The sequence below is a fragment of the Tympanuchus pallidicinctus genome, unplaced genomic scaffold (assembly GCF_026119805.1).
Source record: "Tympanuchus pallidicinctus isolate F22 unplaced genomic scaffold, pur_lepc_1.0 scaffold1, whole genome shotgun sequence".
In the NCBI taxonomy this organism is placed as follows: domain Eukaryota; kingdom Metazoa; phylum Chordata; class Aves; order Galliformes; family Phasianidae; genus Tympanuchus; species Tympanuchus pallidicinctus.
This window is the reverse complement of record NW_026294618.1, coordinates 106,228,781-106,248,770: the sequence shown is the minus strand read 5'-3', so window position 1 is coordinate 106,248,770 and position 19,990 is coordinate 106,228,781. Positions and strand designations below refer to the sequence as shown.

Below are 19,990 nucleotides of genomic sequence, written 5' to 3'. Positions count from 1 at the left end.
AGGTAAAGAAAAGTGAGAAGAGAGATAACAATTATTTCAGTATGAAGTTTTGCACACACAAAAAAACGGAATTACAACTTAAGACATTCGCTTCAGTGCACAGGAGAGAAGACGTTTTAAAATAACTTTATTTTTGATCCTTTCAAAATTATGATTTAACATTATCAGAAATGAAATAAGAAACTTAACCAGCATATTTAGTTTTAAAAGCATTTAATGACATAGCATATATTTAACAGATAGGGTAAAAGTCTAGAGGTACAGTTCGATACAACTGAAAACCAGTTCCAGTACTACTCTTGACTACAGGCCCAGTCATCGAAAGTTCATTCCTATTAAATGTAATTTTTGATTGTGCAGTAAGATGAAAATTTTTCATTACAATAGTTACAGTGACAGAGAAATGCACACTATGTATCAAAGAGCAAGGTAATGTAGCAAAATTATAACACGCAGTGCTGCAGCTGACAAGCAAGTAACCATTTGAGTAACATTACTTTTCCAGTAAATGCTTCAGTTCCACTTTTACACTTATCAATGATTTTAAAGGGTTTATTATACATCTAGTCTTATTATACTTTGTACTAGAATTATCTGAAACATACAATATAATGTATTTCAGCAAAAAAAAAGGTTTTTTTTTTTTTGAAATTACAGATTATTTAAAACTGTATCAGCCTGCTTATCCATCTCAGATAACATTCTTATCTGTCATACTTGATGCAGAAAAGCTCCAGGTTGTGTTAATAACCAATGCCAGGACAGGAATGGTTTGTCTGTAAGTTAATGCATACCTGCACTCTGTTACAGGAAAGATAATACGCTATCATTTTAGTAAATGTTAGAATTGAAATGGGAGGCTCCACTAGTCAAGACTCAGCATTACAACCTTAAATGGAAGTGAACATTTTTTGAAAATTTGTCCATTGGGTTTTGATGTGCACAGTAGATTGAAAGCACCGCTGCCTTGCATACCAATAGCACTAGGAGTGGGTTATTTTCCAAGACAGCCTCACAAAATTGAGGAACAGTTTAAATAGTAAGATCTAATCTACACTAACTTCATTTAAAAAAAAAACAACAAACAAAAACAACCCCCCCAAAGCTGGTCCTCCCCCTCCTACAGAAGCTGCCCAATGCACCTCATACTTGTAACTTTAGATTCCTTTTTGTTGGCTTTTTATTTTAAAATGCTCTATAAATAAAAAAATGTCAATCACATTGAGGAACATGAGGCACAGAGAGTAACGTATTGGTTCTGAGCTCGCATGCTGGAATTCCACTGGAACGGTCAGAGAAGTGCAGTGTGTGGAGATGGAGTTCACTTCTTTTTACCAAAAAGGCTGAATCTTTTCTCTTTGTCTTTCTCTTTGTCTTTCTCTCTCTTGCCAGGACTGGACTCGCTGGTTATTGTGACGCTGGCAGGCAGGGTCTGGGCACGGCTGGAGGCTGGAGTGCTCTGAGTGGTCGGGGACACTTCGATTTTATCAGATGAGATAGCTGATGTGATGGCCTGGATCCACGTGTTCATCTCCTCCTTCAAGAAGCCCGAAAGGTAGAAAGCTGTTACAACCCATGCACCACGCTCGCTCTCGCATTCAGCATTGCAGATGGGGAACGGATAGAAATGGGGAATCCACACAGTGCTAACTATCATCTGGCACTCCTCTGGTTATGCACCTGCAGGAGCTGTCTACTTCCATCTGCATCTGAGACTCCTCAATCGTTATGCACACATACATACATGACTGGAGGCCAGAAAATTGCAGTGCACTCCTAAGCTCTTTGCAGTTTTTTTTGTTTTAATTTTTATTTCCCCTTGTCCAACAGCACAGAATCCCCATCAGTAATAGACTGAGAAAAACAAACTTACATCATCTTTGGCTTGGAAGAGGTATTCATTGCCATCAGTCAATCTGTAGAGAAAACACCCATCGCAAATCAAGGTTAGCAGCAGTCACAGTGGTTCAATTCCTGCTTTTTTAGCTACAGTACATAACCAGACTGAGACATACAGGAAAGTCATAACATCTCTACAGGCACAAATACGTGCCAACAACTGATGTTCTGGTATCTCATACTGCCATGCAGATCCAGCCACACACACTATATTCTGATCCCTATGCTTATCATAGTGTCAGTGTTCAGTACGTCACGCTGCACTGCACAGGTCAAGATCTTTGGCAGCTGATGGCTTATTTCAGTACTTGCTCTTTCAGGCAGATCTCGTCTATCTTGCAAATGACAGTACAAAAGTTTACTCGATATTTTAAAAGCCAAAAGTCACAGACAACACCCAGAGTTTACATTTTTTTGGTAGAAACCCATCAAAACTCTGCAGCTGCCCTGCTGTCAGACCGTGATGATGTGTCAAGATACCATACTGTACATGGCTCACAAGTACTGCATCTTCTCACAATGAAGATCAGAAACTTCCGTCTGTTTTATTACTGTGCTGATTTTACTCAGAATTTAACTGGGATACATTTAACCATTTGTTATATATGAAGATATATTAATTAAAAAAAAAAAGACTGAATTACATCAGATCAAGCATCTGAACAAGTAATAGGGTCAGTGGAAGCAGCACCTGATCTTTCTCCAGAAAAAGAAGCATTAAATGGCAAAACAACATAAAGCTGCAGTAAGACATTTGGAAGAACGTAACTATCATAGAATCATAAAAAGGCCTGGGTTGGAAAGGACCTCAAAGATCATTTAGTTCCAATCCCACAGTTATAGGCAGTGTTGGCATCCACTAAATGAGATGCTAGACCATTCTGCTCAGGGCCCCATCCAACCTGGACTTGAATACCTCCAGGGATGGGGCATCCCACCTTCCCTGGGCAGCCTGTGCCAGCACCTCACAACTCTCTCATTGGAAAGTTTCCTCCTGACATCTGATCTAAGTCATCCCTCCTTTAGCTTAAGATCACTCCCCCATGTCCTATCACAATTTACTCACTTAAGAAGTAGACTTCACCCCTACTTATCATCTCTCTTTCAATACTGGAAGGCTGTAATGAGATCTCTTCCCTCAGTCTGTCTTTGCTGGAGAGGTGCTCCAGCCCTCACAGCATCTTTCTGGCCCTCCTCTGGACCTGCTCCAAAAGGTCCACATCTTTCCTGAGCTGGGGGCCCCAGACCTGGATACAGCACTGCACGTGGGGCCTCACGAGGGCAGAGCAGAATGGGACATCCCCTCCCTCTGCCTGCTGCCACCCTTCTGTCCATGCAGCCCAGCACACTGTTGGCCTTTTGGACTGCAAGCACACACTGCTGGCTCAGGTCCAGCTTTTCACCCATCAGGACCCCCAAGCCCATTTCCACAGGGCTGCTCTCAAGGCGTTCTTCTCTCAGTCTGTACTCATATCTGGGATTGCCTCATTAGGTTCACACAGGCCCACATTTCAATCCAGGTACCTCTGATCGGCACTACTTCCTTTTGTTGTATCAGCTGCACCACTCAGCTTGGTGCAAATTTGAGAGTGCACTCGATCCCATCATCTACGTCACTGTTAAAGATAACACTGCTGAAGATAAAGAGAGCACAGGTCTCAACTATGCCTGGCTTTCTGTAAAAAATTAAGGAAAATATTTCCATTGTACTCTCCACAGATCGCTACGAGGCTTTTCTGTGAGAACTGCCTGCGCGTGAACCTGCATAACAGAGGCCTCAGCCTTTGCAGAATCCTCCCAGATGCTCTTCTCAGCCTGGAGATGGAGCTTTGCCACAATGAGCAGGTGAACTCTGAGGAAATATGCCACATGATACTGAAGCAGTTCTGATACAGGTGTCAGTGAAAGAAGGGCAATTGATTTTTCTGCTTAGGTTTGTATCTGGAACACCTTATTCTTACATTATCAATTCAGAGATGTTTTAATAGTGTGCAGGATGAATCACAGAGCTGCAGGTCTGTCTTCAAAAAGGTTAGCAGCAAATTTCCTTAAATAAGAATTGTATTCAGAGGATTCTTGCATCAGTGTAGACTTGGAAAAAAACCTATCTTAGATTACACAATCCAGTCAGTTCATAAAGTGAGTCTCCTTTGAAAGAGTCCTCTAGCAGCTGTGTAATAGTACAATATTTTTTAACTGTTGGCACTGAAGTATTACTCAGTAAAACACAGTTTTGGAACTGAAAGCCGTGTTTTTATATCCTTTGAACAACAAATACTTCATATACTTCAAAAGTGACTGTCTGCAACACGTTCAAAACCTGAAAATGTGATCGATGGATGTCTTCAACAGTCTCCTAAATCCATACTAAAAAAATTAAACAAAAGATTTTTATGAAGAGCAGAACCATGAACACTCAGCTCTTTTCATTCAGTTCCAGAGGCAGCAGTTGGAAAGCTCAGGGATTTTAAGTGCAGACTCTTAGCTTTATGTATCTAGTCTTATCTCATAAATAAGTACCATTACTGTTTTGATACTGATCGCTACTTTTGATAAACACACCAGATTTCAGGGCTGGGAAAAACCCTGTTCAGAAAAGCAGATACTGCAGTTAATAGTCATCATCAGCTCTTGGGCTGGATCCTGCCCGTGAATTTGCAGAGTGAACACACCCACCACAGCTATTTCTCATGTAAAGAAACGTCAGCAGGTTTACCTTAGCTTGAACACATGCTTCTTCTTTTTATAATCGACCGCTACTTCACAGACTGCTTCTTTCAAGCTGACTGGGATCTCATTGTGATAGGGAATGCCAGAAGCAGCAGCTTTTGAATCCTTGTAGAAGCCCATCTCTTGGTTGTTTATGACACAGTACACGTTATGCCATGACCTTCGAGACACAGAAAACAACAAAAATACTTATAAATCTAATGCTCTTGCTTGAAAAACTGGCAAAATTGAACACAATGATTGCTATAAGATAATGGAGACCAGTTCAACCTGAGGACAGAAGTACAGTATACTATGTCCTGCAAAATGCAGACAAAAATTCTCTCATACAAGCACTACTTCAAGACAGAAGTCCTGACTTTGAGCCAAATGGAATGAAAGGTTTCCAGAGCTCTCTGATAGCACATAAGCGTTTCCTAGCAGTGGGTGGATCGTTTGGCAGACTGTGCAGCTTACATTCTTGGGAGAAAACTGATAGACCTTTTGATGACTATACTTCATTGTAGAGGGAGTTCTCATTTGCAAGCTAGTGAAGAAATTAAATATGAAATCCTTGACTGTCAGGAGTGATTAGTGACATCATCTACCTCACTGTCTAATGCAGTTACAAAAACCAATGGTTAGTAGAAATAAGGGTCCCTAAATGTTAGTATTAGCAGCTGTTGCAACCCCAAATTAGTTCTCTGGTGTGAAGCAACTCTAGCTGAAGAAAAATGGTAGTCCTGTAGTGCAGATCCTTTGTCTTATGATCTGCACTCAGCTCTGCTGAGCGCCTCAACTCTGACCACATCCCTCAGGTGTTGGTGTAGCTCAATAGTCAACACTTTCCTTTTCAGCCAAGTCACACAACTATTCTCAAGAGCTTTCTCAGGTTACAACGAACCAGCATGTGATTTTCCACTGCAGGGAGAAAGCTCAGAAATTCTGCTCATTTGAGGACCACACAACTGAGTCCTTAGGCACAGAATCAACTAAGGCACACAAAATCATTTCACTAGTTCTTCTCTTCTGAACAGATTACAGTGTAGGTGGAAAGTGCTAACGTGCAAACAGAAGAAGATGTCAGAATAATACGGGCATTTCTGTTCTTACACCTACATGTTTTTCTTTTCTTGTAGTAACGCACAACTTGAGAGAACTGGAATCAAATCCCACTACTGCCACAAATTCATCACACGAAGTGGGAAAGTCATCATATCTTCATGCCTCCATTTTCTACCTTCCAAATATAAGCCAATAGTGCATCTTCTAACACGTATGATTAGATTGCAACCTCATGAAATACATTATTCAATCATGCATATGCAATTTCTAGAACAGGAGCTTTAAAATATTTTTGGAGCTGCGAGAAGACAATAACTGCAGTGATAACATTGACTATTATGTAATAACAAAATGCCCAGTGTTGGAAGGGACCCATAAGCTCTTGGCTCAACCCAGGATCATCCAAAATTCGAACCATACATCGCAGTGAGCTTGGATGCAAGTATCTGCGTTATTAAGCAGCGATCTTCATTAAACATCAAGCACTCTTACCTGCTGGAGGCTTTCTTGCTGTGTGTCTCCCATTCGTGTTTACGATGCAAGAAGCCCTCCATCTGAGCTGAAGGAATCTCCTGTGTTTTGGCTGGTAGGGTAGCAGCAGTCTGAGCCTGAATGGCAGCCGTGGCTTTGCGGTCTGCTGTTGGAGAAGGAACAGGACTGGACTCTTTTGAACTTGTCCTCTGTTCTGCAGCTCCATTAACCATTTCGTTTGTTTCCGCAGTTTCTGCCACCTAGAGACAGTGAACAAAGTGTTCAGCCAGATGCCTCGCAACACTGAAGTATTCTGCAGTTAACCTGATTCCCTGCACAATGTGGCTGTGTATAAGCTTTGCCTGGAGAATGACACAGGCCAATGAGATCTTTCTCATGGAGACACAGGAGGCCAAGGAAATTAGAAGGTATGAATGGATTAGTACCCATTTTACAGGTGGAGAAACAGGAATGTAAGAGCTGCTAAACTTCAGTGTGAATTTTACTGTGCTTTGCTCTGCTAGTCAATTCATAATATTTTACGTATTGTTGTTCCTAAAAGGAGAGCATTCAATTCTGCTGCTTACTCAAATGTTTGGAACAGTAACAATCACACTTTCTGCAAACCTAAGAGGAACAGTAGAAGTTATACACATCAGCCACCTTAAATACGTTTGTGACATTACTGGGGCATAAAAGATCTATAAAAGGTATTAGCTATGAGTCAGCAGAAAAATAGGTCAAAACTGCCCAGGAGCATTTACAAAAATTTTCAGAATTTCTTTCTGTAAAAGCTCCTTTCCCACTTTCCCCATTCCCCTAGTGACACAACAAAATCAAAACATGCAGAAATTAGAGAGATTACACCATGCATTTCATCTCCAGCATCCCAGTTAAGGTATTCGATCTTAAAGACGAGGGAAATGAGGTCAGACGTCATTTATCGAAGTCTTTTTCAGACTTCCATTATTAGGAGGATTGGATTTTTGTTAAAGGAACTGAAAACCACCACAGTCACACAACATCACACAGCTATTTACCCCCAAACAAAGACAGAACCAAGGCCTTGCCCATCACTTGCTTTGTTGATCGCGTTGCCTGTCGCACTGTGATCGAGATAGCCTAGAGAGCAGCCATGTTTCCAGCAGCTCTGACTGGTCAAGCTTTCGACGTCTTCAGGAGCCATTCATCCCAAAATCATTTAAATTGGAATCCTAATGGCTATACTCTTTTGAAATGCAGCTTGGTCCCAGTTTTTTTGTTTTTTTTTTGTTTTCTTGTACCATTACTTGGACACGTAGAGCCATTGGTAGCAGCTCAGGAGTTACACAACCAGTGTGTATTATTATTATTAGCAAGTTACTAAAGCTTAGTGCTGCTAACGCTCTAGTAGATTACAAACGTTCTGGACTGTTTTTATGCAGACAAGCAGGTATTTGTGAATGGCACAATAATTAGACATTCCCACTTCTGCACATAGCCCGGACAATTCAAAAGCAGCCGAATTATGCAACATACTGAATTTTGCTACTGTTTGCTAGAACTTCTTGTACCTGCCAAGTATACGTTATTGTACCTCACACCTTTGTACCTCACATATTGACCTAGAAAGATCTAAGTGTCAACTTGCTATGGATATGGGAAGGGTTGGTTAACTGCCTTTAAGCAATCTAAATTTCCAGAGTACAGACACTACACCACTGAAACAGGGAAAGAATCACAGCTCACATTCCACTGCAGTCGTATCTATTTTACTCTGTCCCTAAAGAAACACCGCCTTACAGCTCAGTTTATTAGAAGAAATATCTACCCTGCGCTGAAGATCTATCTATCTCATGTTAGCCAGATGGAGTAAAATTCAGTGATGCTGTTTCTTCAAAATCAGGGTAAGTCAAAACCATCAAACCAGGCTATTTCTATCCAAATCTGAATTCAAAAATCTTGCATTAAAGAAGGGCAGGGGATGGGGGAGAATAAACAGATAGATGAGACTGAAGCTTATCCAAACGCTGCCGGCACTGCTACTGCAACACAGGTTGTGTCATTTGCAGCCAGTGATTCACCTGTGAGTGCTCAATTAATTATTCATCACCACTGCTGATCACTAATGCCCAACATTCCACATTCAAGATACAGGAAAGCCCTTCAGAGATACTCTTCTAAACTGGCAGGATCCCTGTCTGAGATACACAAAGCCCACACAGAATTACTGGACACTCGCATGGTCTGCCTGCTGCACAGACACAGGAACTCAGCACCACCTCAGACAAACTACCCAGAACTACCAGTCAGCTAATCCAGTGCTAAAAGTTTTCTGTACTGATACAGACAAGATGTGAAAATAATTATTAGACACTTTTGGGTATCCCTAACAATTAATCTGAAATAAAAAAGGACAAGTTCCAGAACAGCAGCCACTGCAAAAGGTACTTAAATTGTTTTTATGGGAAGTAACGTGTAATTCAGTGCTGCAATCTGCAACCCCATGGTTTTAAGCGACAAATGCCAACTTTAATTACACAATCAGACCTGTAATATCTACTTAAAATGCTACTGATTGTAAAAGGGCCATGAAAAGCTTTATTGATGCTCTTTCGGGTTTTATTTCCTTTCCATGTGTTATCTACAATTAACAGAAAACAAGCAAAATAAATCTGAATCATAAACAGGTATGCAGAGAATGTGTAATGAAAATAGGGGAAAACGGGAGCTAGACAAACTTTAATGGAAACATGCGCTGGGCATGCAGACAACGCAACAGAAGACAAACAGTAATAGCAAACTGTACTGTTACAACAAAGCAGTCATCACGTACATGGAAACAGTTGTCTTAATTGTGACTGAGAGGTTAGTTGCAAGTGCTTTAGTGGCTAGGGGCTGCTCCTGAGGTGTTCTTAACTCAGGGCTGTATTTCATGCAACAGAACAGCCGGTGGCAATGACTGGAGACATCCCTTTGATTTTCATAGTGCTTAAAGCAACGTTATATTCAGTTCATCACATTAAGCCTCTGCACCACAGCTTAAATAATAGAGACATATTTGCCTTTTCAGATGTAAATAAGTGACAGCTTGTATCTTGTTCTGGCCTCACCATCCTTTTAATGCGCTAAGCCAGAACCACGGGCCACAATCAATCAGTGAAATCTTACACACCTAGTGCTGAAAATGATGACCTTAACTGATACTTCATTCATTTTCCCTAATCATAGAAGTATAATTCCCATCTATCAATGTATCCATATAAATTACTTTTTACATACTAATTTTTATCCAGAATTTACCTGAAGTATTTTCAGGCTGTGGTGTCTGAAGCTACAGCTAAACTGCTCTACAGCTGTCACAGTCCTAAAGGCACAGAGAACCAACACTGGTGTAGGTAGTCACCAGATCATTTGCATCATTTCATATGGAATTTTTAAAAGCATTAAGAATCTCTATCTTGTTATCCTGACAAAAGAAAAAAAAACATGCATCATGAAGTGGAAAAGACAAGTTACAGTAAAAGTATAATCACTGGAGCACATCCTTTCCATCACCTCCCTCTTTACGATCTCAGCCAACACAGAATAACTGAGCTGCACTGATCAGCCAGAAGTTTACAATTTGACCAACAGCATGTCTTGAGCCTCAGGTCAGAAAGAACACGGCTGTGTACATCTGATGTACTGCAAACAAGATCCAATGAAAAAAGCTCTGCTGTAAGACGGAAGTGTGGATGGCAAAGATTAACACAGAAATGCATTATGTTTCATGGGAATAAAATGAAAAATGAAAGGAACGGGCGGTGTATAAGGCCATGATAAGCAACAAGATGATGACGATCTGGGGTGTGCTTGCAGGCCACCTCGTGTTCCCTGCCACAACTACTTACAAGTTCATAAACACTGGAGTGTACAACAGTTATCTCACTTCCTCCTGAGTACTAAAGATGAACTAAAAGACTTTATCTAAAGGAAGAAAAAGGCAGAACTGCTTAATATCCTACAGCATTAACAGTGTGCAGATTCAGAAGCCACTGGGATGCACGATTTGAAAGGCAAACTTAAGCTGAAAGGCATTCTTCCCACAGTCCTAGACTGGGACCCATATTTCCCCTGTGCTACAGGTAGGAGCTCTGGTAGCCACTGACTTGAGCCTGCCAGCAGCCTTTCCTCTGCTCAGTGTGACCTCAGAGAGTGAGGCTCAAAAACACGACAGACAACACGAGAGATGTTTCCCATGATTCTAGGCACCAGTGAAAACAAGGTGGCTTTGCAGGAAGGTAATGGGGGGGTAAAGCCAGTTTGCTACTCTTTTGTTGCTTTAAACACATATACATATTTACTGGTATTTCTCCTTTAAGATGCATCTTGACTCCACTGGAATACCCTCTGTCAAAAAGGACTGAATGTACAATTCAGCCACATTATAGAAAATACAGAGCTGGAATCTTAGACCAATGTACTTTATTTCACTTTCAGAGAAAAGCATCACAACCCCTCTTTAAGGGTCCACAACCTACTCTCATTTATACCCCTTTATCTCCAGGGTCAGGAAACAAAATTGCTGTTGCATAAATTAGACAGGACTGAGAGTAAATGGGGCCCCAAAGCAGCTATTCAGTATGATCACAAGTCTTCATTAGGACTAAATACCAAGATAAATCTAGAAACTATTTTTTATTGTTTTATTTCACGTTTATTTTTATCTGCAGTCAACGAGTCCATTCTACATGGAATGTTATACAGCTAATCTTAAGGCTTTTAATTTGTTGGTAGTCACAACACCCCCCACCCTCCTAGCCTTCACTACTGAGCTCACTTGCAGGTACTGTCTTTGGCCTTGTGAATAACTCGCTTGCTAATGCAGCTGATTTAATACTGTTGCCGTGCTGAAACCTGTTAGTATAACTCGATGCGTCATACCTGTCAGATTCTAGTTCTCTTCTTCATTATGATGTTATCTCATTAAATCTCAATTACTCATAAAAGGATGGTTTAGCTGGAAAATCTTAATACTATTAACAACATGAAAAACTCACAGTAAATAACATGAAATAAATGTGTCACCTTAAAGCAACTGAGTGTCAGTGGGGATATTCAAATAAACAAGGATTAAAGTGAAACAAATATATCTCCAAGGATCTGCTAATTCAATAGAAGTCAACTGATGGGAAGGAAGAGAAAAGCAGCAGGGAAATCTGAAGCCAAAAGATTAAACCAGTACCAGTAGACCATACTGAACAAAAAGGTGTCTTTTGCTGCAAATGATTGTATGTCACAGTCCAGACCACGACCGGTCATTGGCTGTCCGTCTGCTAATAAAGTTTTTGTAGTTTTGGTAGGTTTGGGAGCGGTAACTAACCCGTGGAGATTCCTGGTCTGATGGCAAACCATTTTGGGAAACCTGTTCTCCTTTTGTCCCATCCCTGTTGAGAAAGAGGAAGGAGAAATTTCATTAAGCTTTTGAAAGTCAGTCGTATTTTAATCCTGAACAAGATTTTCATACTGAATTTTGCACGTCTCAGAACTGCAAGCAAGTTCTTAGCAACTGCCAAGTCATTTGTTGACAGCACTGTAAAAGCCTTGAACAGATTTCCACTTGCAATGGCGGAAGCAAAGAAAAAAAATGCCCAACTGAGTAAAAGAAATCCAAAGTAGTTTGATCAAGGGAGGCTTTTGTGACAGTTACTTCACAAGGTCTGCTCCTATCACACAAGTAATTTGATAAATGTTAATGCTCCAGGAACGTGGCTTAAAATCTATCTGTAACTGATGCTCATTAAAAGAGAAATACGAGATTGCGTAGAAATGTTAATTCATAACACAGAGGCTGTATAAAAAGGCTGTATAGGCCAGGTGTGCATCAACAGTAGTAACTGCTTCCTGATGAAAAATTGGAACATTCATCTTAGCAGTGAATTCAGACGCCTGTGAAAGTCGTGGCCCCCCCGACTGCATCTATGAAGTCTTCTAAAAAGAGTTACATCACAAAAACAGGCAACCTCCAGACTTCCCCTTTACAGCTCATCCTCACGCTGAGAATTCCAACGCAAGAAACTGCATGAAGCACATCAGCTTCCTGCATCACAGCTTACCATTGCTGCTGGGAGCCTCCGTCTTCTGCAACCTTTGGGCTTGGCTCTGGAGTAGGTGGCTTTCTCTTCCTCTCCTCTTCCTCTTGTTGTCGACGAACCTCCAGCAGTTCCAACTGAGAAATGAAACATTTTTGAACATAAAGCACTGCAAATCAGCCATTTTTCAGGTGCGTTTCTAAAAATTAAGAATAATCTCTGCATTTTTCTGAAACTCCTGAGATTCAAGTTTATTGGAATTAAATTTGAAAGCTCGAGTCTTTAAAACTATTAATCATGCAAAGTTTGTCGCACCAAATTTGTCAGTAAAGCCACACAGCATCAGACCCTTAGCATCAAACGGAGTGCTGGCACAGCTGCCTGGCCCTTGTCCAGATTTCTTACCTAATTCATTTCATTAACACAAAACAAGCAAACATAAAAGCATCCCAAGTTATCCAAATACTCAAGTGCCATCCTCATCTGCTTGACATACGTAGAAGTAGAACGCTTCACCAGCACTCACCGTGGTCAGTCTTTCCAGTGCTGCAAATCTCTCATCCCAAGTAGCTGCAGATTTCTCAAATGCTTCGTGTCTCTTAATTAATTTCTCCACTTCGTCAACACTTTGTCCTATTTCACGACTGGACAGGTAGGGCTCCTGGCCCAGCAGCCAGGCCTCAGCCACGCTCGCGTCCCTTGAAAACTGGTGCACCTCCAAAACTGAATGAAGAATGTACACACATCAGTGCCTTTAGTGTCGAAAATGGCACCATGAAGTTAGCAGGCATCTTCTCAGTTTACTTCAGAGTAGCTGAATTTACTTTAAAACAGCATTGGCCAAATGTTTTCCTTAACTAAGTTCACTGAAATTAATGATTTAAAAGACAGAAATTTGTCATGTTGGCTTTGCTTTGAGGAAAAACAAAAGTGAAGTTTATATCTTCTACAGATTATTTCACTTTCTAATTCCAGTGTTTCTATTCGGTTCTACTCTGCTGTAACTGAGAAATCCAACTAAACTCAGAGCAGGAATTCTGTTATCTGCTGGTTTATTCCTCAGACTGGCCTGCCTACCAAACACGATGAAGGCTGCAAGTCCCTTCAGCAAGCAGTATTTCTCTACTCCACACTTGTCTACAGTGCTGTAGTTAAAGGTTTCCTTCCAGCTGAAAACAAGCTTCAGCAGCTTTTGTGAATGAGATCACACCATTGTGATGAAGAACATGATACAAACACCAACACTTAGGGACAGTTCCTCATGCTACTGTTTTCCTTAAGCCTGCTGAGACTTGGGAAGAATGAAGAAAGCACACACAGCAGCCTAGAGCTCTACCAAATGATCACTGCACTGTACAGTTTGAGATGCTGGAAGGGCACAAATTGGCAACTGTTTGCTACAAGAGCTACAGAAAACCTTGTCAGAGTTTCTGAGCTGTGTTATTTCTGGTGAAGAACTTGGAAAATGCTGCAATGCTTGAAGGTACATCTTTTGTCAATTAACTGTCAGATAATGCAAGTATGTTACATGTGTAAGGTAACAAGACTTTGCTTCCCCGTATTTTTTGTTAGCACATCCTCTGTAGAAACACAGTTGGAAGATGGCACCTGCAAAACATGCTAGATCTGTTTCACCCAGCTCTGACTTCAGTCATACAGAATAACATCTTCAGTGCAGGTTTCTTTGTTTCAAGTTCTCCATTATGTTACAGTTAACAGATGTGAATTCTACAATTAATACAGTACAAGCACACTTTCAAGCAAGGCCAATAAAAAAAGGTAAGGAGCTGTAGGTGTTTTCAATGCTCAGAAAGACAGAGGAAAGAGTTATGGCCCTGCCAAGAGAAATCCAAGGACGTCCTTACTCAGTCTCAGCCACTCCCATCTGTCTTCCCACTTGTCAATCATTTCTTTTCTCTTTTCTGTCAGCTGCAGTAGCTTTTCCTTGATCTGGATTTAAGAGGAGAATGCAGGACTGTTACATAAGCATCAGGCATCACATTCACCCCACCACAGCATGTAAGCTGTTACCACAAGCAAAAGACACAGGCATTTAGTGAAAGGAAACACGGCACTAGTTTGCCAGGAAATGACTTGGTATGAATGTAACAGCTTTCCTTATTTTTGAAGTAGAAATAAATACAAAGTTTCTATTACAATATCACATCTGCATACAGTATTTCTTAAGAACTACGTTATCAAGATTATTTGGTTAAAAGAGCAGAACAGACAAACAAAAGGTGCAAACGTACTTCTACTTTTTTCTAGGAAAAAATGCAAAACATGCTGCCCATGATTGCTATTAAAAGCCTCGTTACCTGTGCTAACAACAACGTGTCAGCATAAGCCCCATATTATTCTCAGGGCAAAGACTGGCTGCCAAAACCTCCCAGTTCCTCTGCAGCACTTACGTACAACGAAGACACAGAAAATATCACCCCCCTGCATGGGCAGTGTCTTACAACCAGTGGCTGCCCTCCTTTGGCCAAAGGAAGGCAGGAAGAAACAAGGTTTAACTGCTATTCTTTGGTCTAGTCAGATCAGAAAACAAAACAAGGCCTTACGCTGCTGGGTACATTTTGCTCATAACACTCCCTGGACTTGCCCCCCATAAACAATTTTCTACTCCTTTCCCTAGCAGGCCCCTTCAAAATCCAGGCACCCTCAGAGTTATCTCTGCTCTTGCTCAAAGGAAACACCTTTCCAAGCACGACCATCCCAAAGACGGCTCTGCAGACCTGAATGCAGCAGCTTCTTCTTTGTATTTCCTGGATGGACACTGATACCTTAAATTTAGGTGTCATTCCTGCCTCCCAACATGAATTCACAGCATTAAATCACACGCTAATTTCACATCAGCAGTTAGGTGCAGATAAGGTCCCTGAAGTAATGCATGACGTTATAAACATGCATTATTAATCCACAGATAACACAATGACAGTTTCTCTAGCTGAACTGGAATCTACACGCCACCAGCACTGCAGTTGTTACATTCAGTAAGCACAATACCTCCTCTGATGCATAGTGTTTTCTTGCCAGAAGAGATTTGCCGAGCTCGATACAGGTAGTAAAGCTGTCATTTCGGGCATCAATTTCTGCTTTGATACCCTGGTGATTGTTCATTAGTAGTTCAACAGATGAAACATCCCTAGAATAGTCAATCCATGGTTCAGAATCACACATTTCAGACATAAAAGTAGTTACATTTTCAAATAAATCATCTAACCCAGAATGGCACAGCACAGAATTTAATTCATACGTTGTCTCTGTAGCCCAGAAAACAGGATTTGTTTATCGGACGTCTGATTGGCACCAGAATGCTGCTGTTCCTGAGGAAAGGCTGCTAACAATCTCTCTGAACACGACCTTCCATTGCAATTACTTCAGCACTCCCAGCCTCTGCTGGCAGCAGTACACAAAAGCAAGCTGCCAGCACACCACCACATCTTGCCAGCCTCACGAATTTCTGGCTCAGTGACACCGAGTGTTACAACTGACCTGCAGCCTTTTCTTTCGTGTGCTATCACACAAGATGTTTCACATTACCTTGGCTTTTCCTGGGCTTCAATCTGCCGGATGACATCTTCCATCCAAAGCATGAGATCCCGAACCATGCTGAAGAAACGGAATTTGTCTCCTGTGTCCACCAGCCGAACCCTGCGGCCCTCACAGGCATCCAGCAGCGCCTTCCATGCCTCTAGGACTTCGTTTTCTCTCTTCTGGATGTCATCAGCTTTGTCTCCAGCATAGGCAGCCTGAAGGCGTGCAGCATCCTCCTGGAGCTGTCTTACCTGGTGTGTGTTTACAAGAGATAAAGGTGTCAGGTACTTTTGAGTCACGTCTGTGGGAGCGTTTCAGCTGCTAACTCATAATTTGAATTGCCTTCTGAAGTCCTTGCCAATATATTTGGTCTGTCAATACAGAAAGGTTTATTTTCTTATTAAGTCGGTGCACTCCTACAAGAACGTTTATTGGAGAAGACCGTTGGGTCAACGAGCTCCCAGAATAACAAACATTTGCCACTGCCTAAACTTTGTGTAGAACTGGGTGCCAATATAAAGTGACTGTTAAATTCTAGGGCAAAAGGGAACAAATTCCTCATCAAGTTTTCTTCCTCCCACACAAGTGACAGAACGCCACTCAGGAACTCCCAGATCAAAACAGCAACTCCAGCTGACGTCAGAGCAGCTTTCTCAAAAGTGTAGATAATGACTTCAAACAGCAGCAAGTTTGGAAATGCAAAGACCCTTCTGCTATTAGAAAACTCTTTTCCTTTCAAACACTCTGGGGACATCAGACGCTATTTCTTGACCATTTCACACGTTTTCCCAACTCCATTAGCTCTTTTCTAATCAATTTTTTATTTTAAAAAAGTTTGAATGCCAAATTACTAGCTGGAGGCACACATATGATGCCACTACCACAGTGACCCACCTCAGCTCTGCACTGCGATTATATATTCCCTCATTCAGGTCTTGATTCTAATTACCTTTTGAGAGACTAGGATTGGTATTTTGTGAACGTCTCTCATTTTATGTATAAAATTTACAGCTCCTGAAAGTGAAACACTTGAAAAATCCAATGGTTGCTACACCTCCTTTATACTAGTGTAAACAACTATGTATATTGCAACATAATACAGAACAGGCAGGCAGCTCAGCCATAAAAGCTCTCTTTTCCTTCCTACTGGGATAAATGCAGTCAGTCTTAATTCCCCCATTTCTGGAACATGTGGTTCCTTTCCAAAATTCTCATCCTGGCAGCTGAACACTGTTTTTTTGGTGTAGAATCCTGAGTGTGTTGGATGAACAGCTGCCTTCTTCTATTTATCATACCCTGGCTTCACAAGATAAAGAATTAGATCAAGGTTGGCTGCTTTTCAAAATCTTGCTTGGACTATGCACTTGACATTTCTGCAGAATGCTATTAAGAAGCATCATAAAAAAGAATATCCATGTCCAAAAGCATAAACTCATAACCAAGTCTCTCTTCTCTGTAGGGATCCAGACTTCCTCTGACACTCAGAAAAGAAAATGGAAAAGTACCCAGCAGAGGAGGGTGGCTTTTTTTTCTGTCGGTGGTGCTGCTTCTTGTTGTTGTGCTTTGCTTTCTGTTTTGAAAGTTCACACATCTCTTTGTATTTGCTTCTGCCCCCCACATGTCCTTCCTTCTTTCTTCCATGGACAGCCAGCTGTGGCTCGTATTCACCAAGGTGAACATGGCACAAGCAGTAAGTGAACCTAAGGTGGCCTCCAGCACAACTTACATGAGTCATATCCAAGAACAACATTCAGGACAGAGAAACCTGAAAACTGTATTCCATGTTACCCCTGTATATTAAAAATTCTTGAGAGAGTTAACATCTCTTCAATGACTTTCAGAAATTGCCTCAAGAGACAATATCCTAAGTCAAATGAAAATTTTTCTTTGAGAGTATTTATCAGAAAAAGGCCTTCTGAGGAGCTCAGGTGTGTTATCCTCACACCTCTGCATCCACACTTTATTCCTATGCACACAGCAGGCTGAGACTGGCAGGTGACATCACAGCACTTTTCTAAATTCTCAGCTTTTATGACTGCTTCTCCTTCAAACAAGGGCAGGAGAAGGAATAATGTTCAAGAGGCAACCGTCTGTCCAGAAATCCATGGATTTCTGTGTTAGGGAAACTAATTTAACCTAGCATAATAAAGAGAAGTTAGAAAACAGATAAGAAAATGATGCATAAGAAGTAATTCCCCTAGGAATGCACTTGGAAAGCATCTGCCAGCACTCAGCCTGCCAGCCTCTGGGGCCAAATGCAGTGGAAGCACTCTGCAGCTCAAGTTTCCATATCCACAGACAGACTTATTACTGGGTACACACCTGTGTGCCGAGCGCTTGGATGTCGTGTTCAAATGTTGTGTGCATTCTCTGTAGTGTTTCCACTGTGTTTTGGTCTCTACCAAGCTCTTCTGGCAGTTTCTTGTGTTTGTCTTGAATGCGTCCTAAGATTTCCTTGGCATCGTGGTAAAATTTGTGCAGTTCATAAGAGGCTGCAAGAATTTGTGTTCTCGTGTCAATGAGCTCCAGGAGATCAGCCCAGGCCTCATTGAGACCATCCTTCCATTCTGCAATTGTGGCAGCATCTGAATGTCCGGAGTTGATGAGCTCGTCAGCCATGTGGTTCACGGTGTCGACGCGCTCCTGCCCGATGTTTCCAGTGTCTCGGGCAAACTCTCGGAATCGCTCCTGCAGCATCTGAAACACACAGAAACACATTCCTGCAAGGTCACAATCACAGAGTGATCAGACCAAACCATTCAAACCCTTTACATTGACCGTCTGCTCGTTCGCTGCGTGCAAAAGGAGGGTAAACCTGCAGCCACATCCAAAGAACTCACCGTTACGTGCTCGTAATCCTGTCCCAGCTCGTGGGATCCTGCCACCACCTCCCTTTCTGCGATCCACTGCTCCAGGTCATCCACCTCTCTGTTCAGCTGGAACAACCTGTGTCTCTCATCCAGCTTGCCCCTTCTCTCTTCTGCGAGATCCTTCAGGCCTGCATACAGCTTATCCACTTTGGACTGGCGCATGCTGATACGCTCACTGAAAAAAAAAACCAAAGAACACTGAATCCTCACTGTCTCTTACAAATAACAAGTAAAATAAAAAAATAAAATGAGCAAAAAAATCATTCTTGGGAGTTTAACGCCCAGAAAGCGTGCCTGCTGTATGCAGAAATTTGGCTCAGACACCCTGGATCCATCCTCTGCTGGAACAGCTGATTGCACTAGCTGGAACTCTTTCTGCCCCATGTACATGTAAGTCTGTTGGCCTAAGAGAGTAAAGCTAGGAACCAAGATGTCCATTTGTTTCACCACAGATTACCCCAGAGTTTTTTCCCATAACAATAAGCAGGATTTGAGCTGCTGAGTCAAGGAACATTTCATTTTCATTTTAATTCTGCTCCAAAGTTCAGAAGCACTGATGGTTTTCTTACTCCCTAAAGCTCAGCATTTCCAAAAGCAATTCATGTCTCTACTTGCCTTATCTTGTCACCTATTTTCGTGAGTCATATAGCCCTGCCTTCCCACCTCCATATAAAGATGATTCTGTTATTACAGTACTCAACCAGCCCAGCCAGGAAATCTACTCTCATTGGAAATTCTGATGACCACAAGAGAGTGCTTTTGAGCTAAATAACAACCTTTACCAGGGGTGGAGAGTGTTTTTGCTAAGGTTGTTCTATCTTCCTGTCTGCACAGCTAGGGCAGTTAAACATGTCAGCCTCATCATCAAATCATCCTTGTAGTCAAAGCCAAAGGAGGATTCTGTTTGCTTAGCTGCAGCTCTTAGAACAAAACAGCTCTTGCTCTTCTTGAATTCTCCCACAGGGAAAACCATTTATGAATGCTGAGACAAATTAACCAAAACCCAGATGTTACAATGCCCATGTTTAAAACACAGACTCAAGTCTGATTCTTTAGAAATCTTCAAGAGAAGAAGTACATCTTGGGGAGCACTGCCCTAAGATAGAAGGACAAATAGCTGTCACCCTATGATCTGGATATAAATCTGGCTGAAAGAGTGAAGATGGATCCTCGTCTCTCAGGACTGTTGTACTTCTGTCCAGTTCAGCAGAGCTGGCAGACCTGACACCATTAGCCTGTATAAAAGGCACAACAGGCATTTATTGAATGTGTGCAGTTCTACCCAGAAGTCAACAGCTGGACACACTGTTCAGGACAGAAATGTGCATTCAGCATGCTGTTTCTCCTAAATCCAGTGTCTGGACAAACCAGGTTGGTCCAACA

General features: G+C 41.6%; 1 protein-coding gene and 1 long non-coding RNA gene across 6 annotated transcripts in view; one reads left to right on the top strand and one right to left on the bottom strand.

Annotated features, from left to right (window-relative positions):
- Positions 1 to 110: 110 nt before the first annotated feature.
- SPTBN1 (spectrin beta, non-erythrocytic 1) overlaps positions 111 to 19,990 on the bottom strand; it is a 121,855-nt gene continuing 101,975 nt past the window's right edge. For all 3 annotated transcript variants that reach the window (XM_052679858.1, XM_052679849.1, XM_052679867.1), the window contains 12 exons: positions 18,578 to 18,782; positions 18,060 to 18,434; positions 15,744 to 15,988; positions 15,207 to 15,345; positions 14,063 to 14,147; positions 12,724 to 12,920; positions 12,222 to 12,334; positions 11,489 to 11,552; positions 6,166 to 6,404; positions 4,616 to 4,789; positions 1,874 to 1,916; positions 111 to 1,537 (listed from right to left, as the gene is read on the bottom strand). In XM_052679858.1, the coding sequence (XP_052535818.1) occupies positions 1,322 to 1,537; positions 1,874 to 1,916; positions 4,616 to 4,789; positions 6,166 to 6,404; positions 11,489 to 11,552; positions 12,222 to 12,334; positions 12,724 to 12,920; positions 14,063 to 14,147; positions 15,207 to 15,345; positions 15,744 to 15,988; positions 18,060 to 18,434; positions 18,578 to 18,782 (2,095 nt within the window). In that variant the 3' untranslated portion in view covers positions 111 to 1,321. The remainder of the gene's footprint in view (positions 1,538 to 1,873; positions 1,917 to 4,615; positions 4,790 to 6,165; positions 6,405 to 11,488; positions 11,553 to 12,221; positions 12,335 to 12,723; positions 12,921 to 14,062; positions 14,148 to 15,206; positions 15,346 to 15,743; positions 15,989 to 18,059; positions 18,435 to 18,577; positions 18,783 to 19,990) is intronic.
- Positions 1,458 to 6,166, top strand: LOC128079143 (uncharacterized). Of its 3 annotated transcripts, none has more exons than XR_008205981.1 (3): positions 1,458 to 1,555; positions 3,619 to 3,744; positions 5,748 to 6,166. It is a non-coding gene; the product is annotated as an uncharacterized LOC128079143 (long non-coding RNA). The 3 variants fall into 3 exon arrangements; XR_008205982.1 differs by having other exon boundaries at positions 3,619 to 3,832; XR_008205979.1 differs by lacking the exon at positions 5,748 to 6,166 and having other exon boundaries at positions 3,619 to 4,425.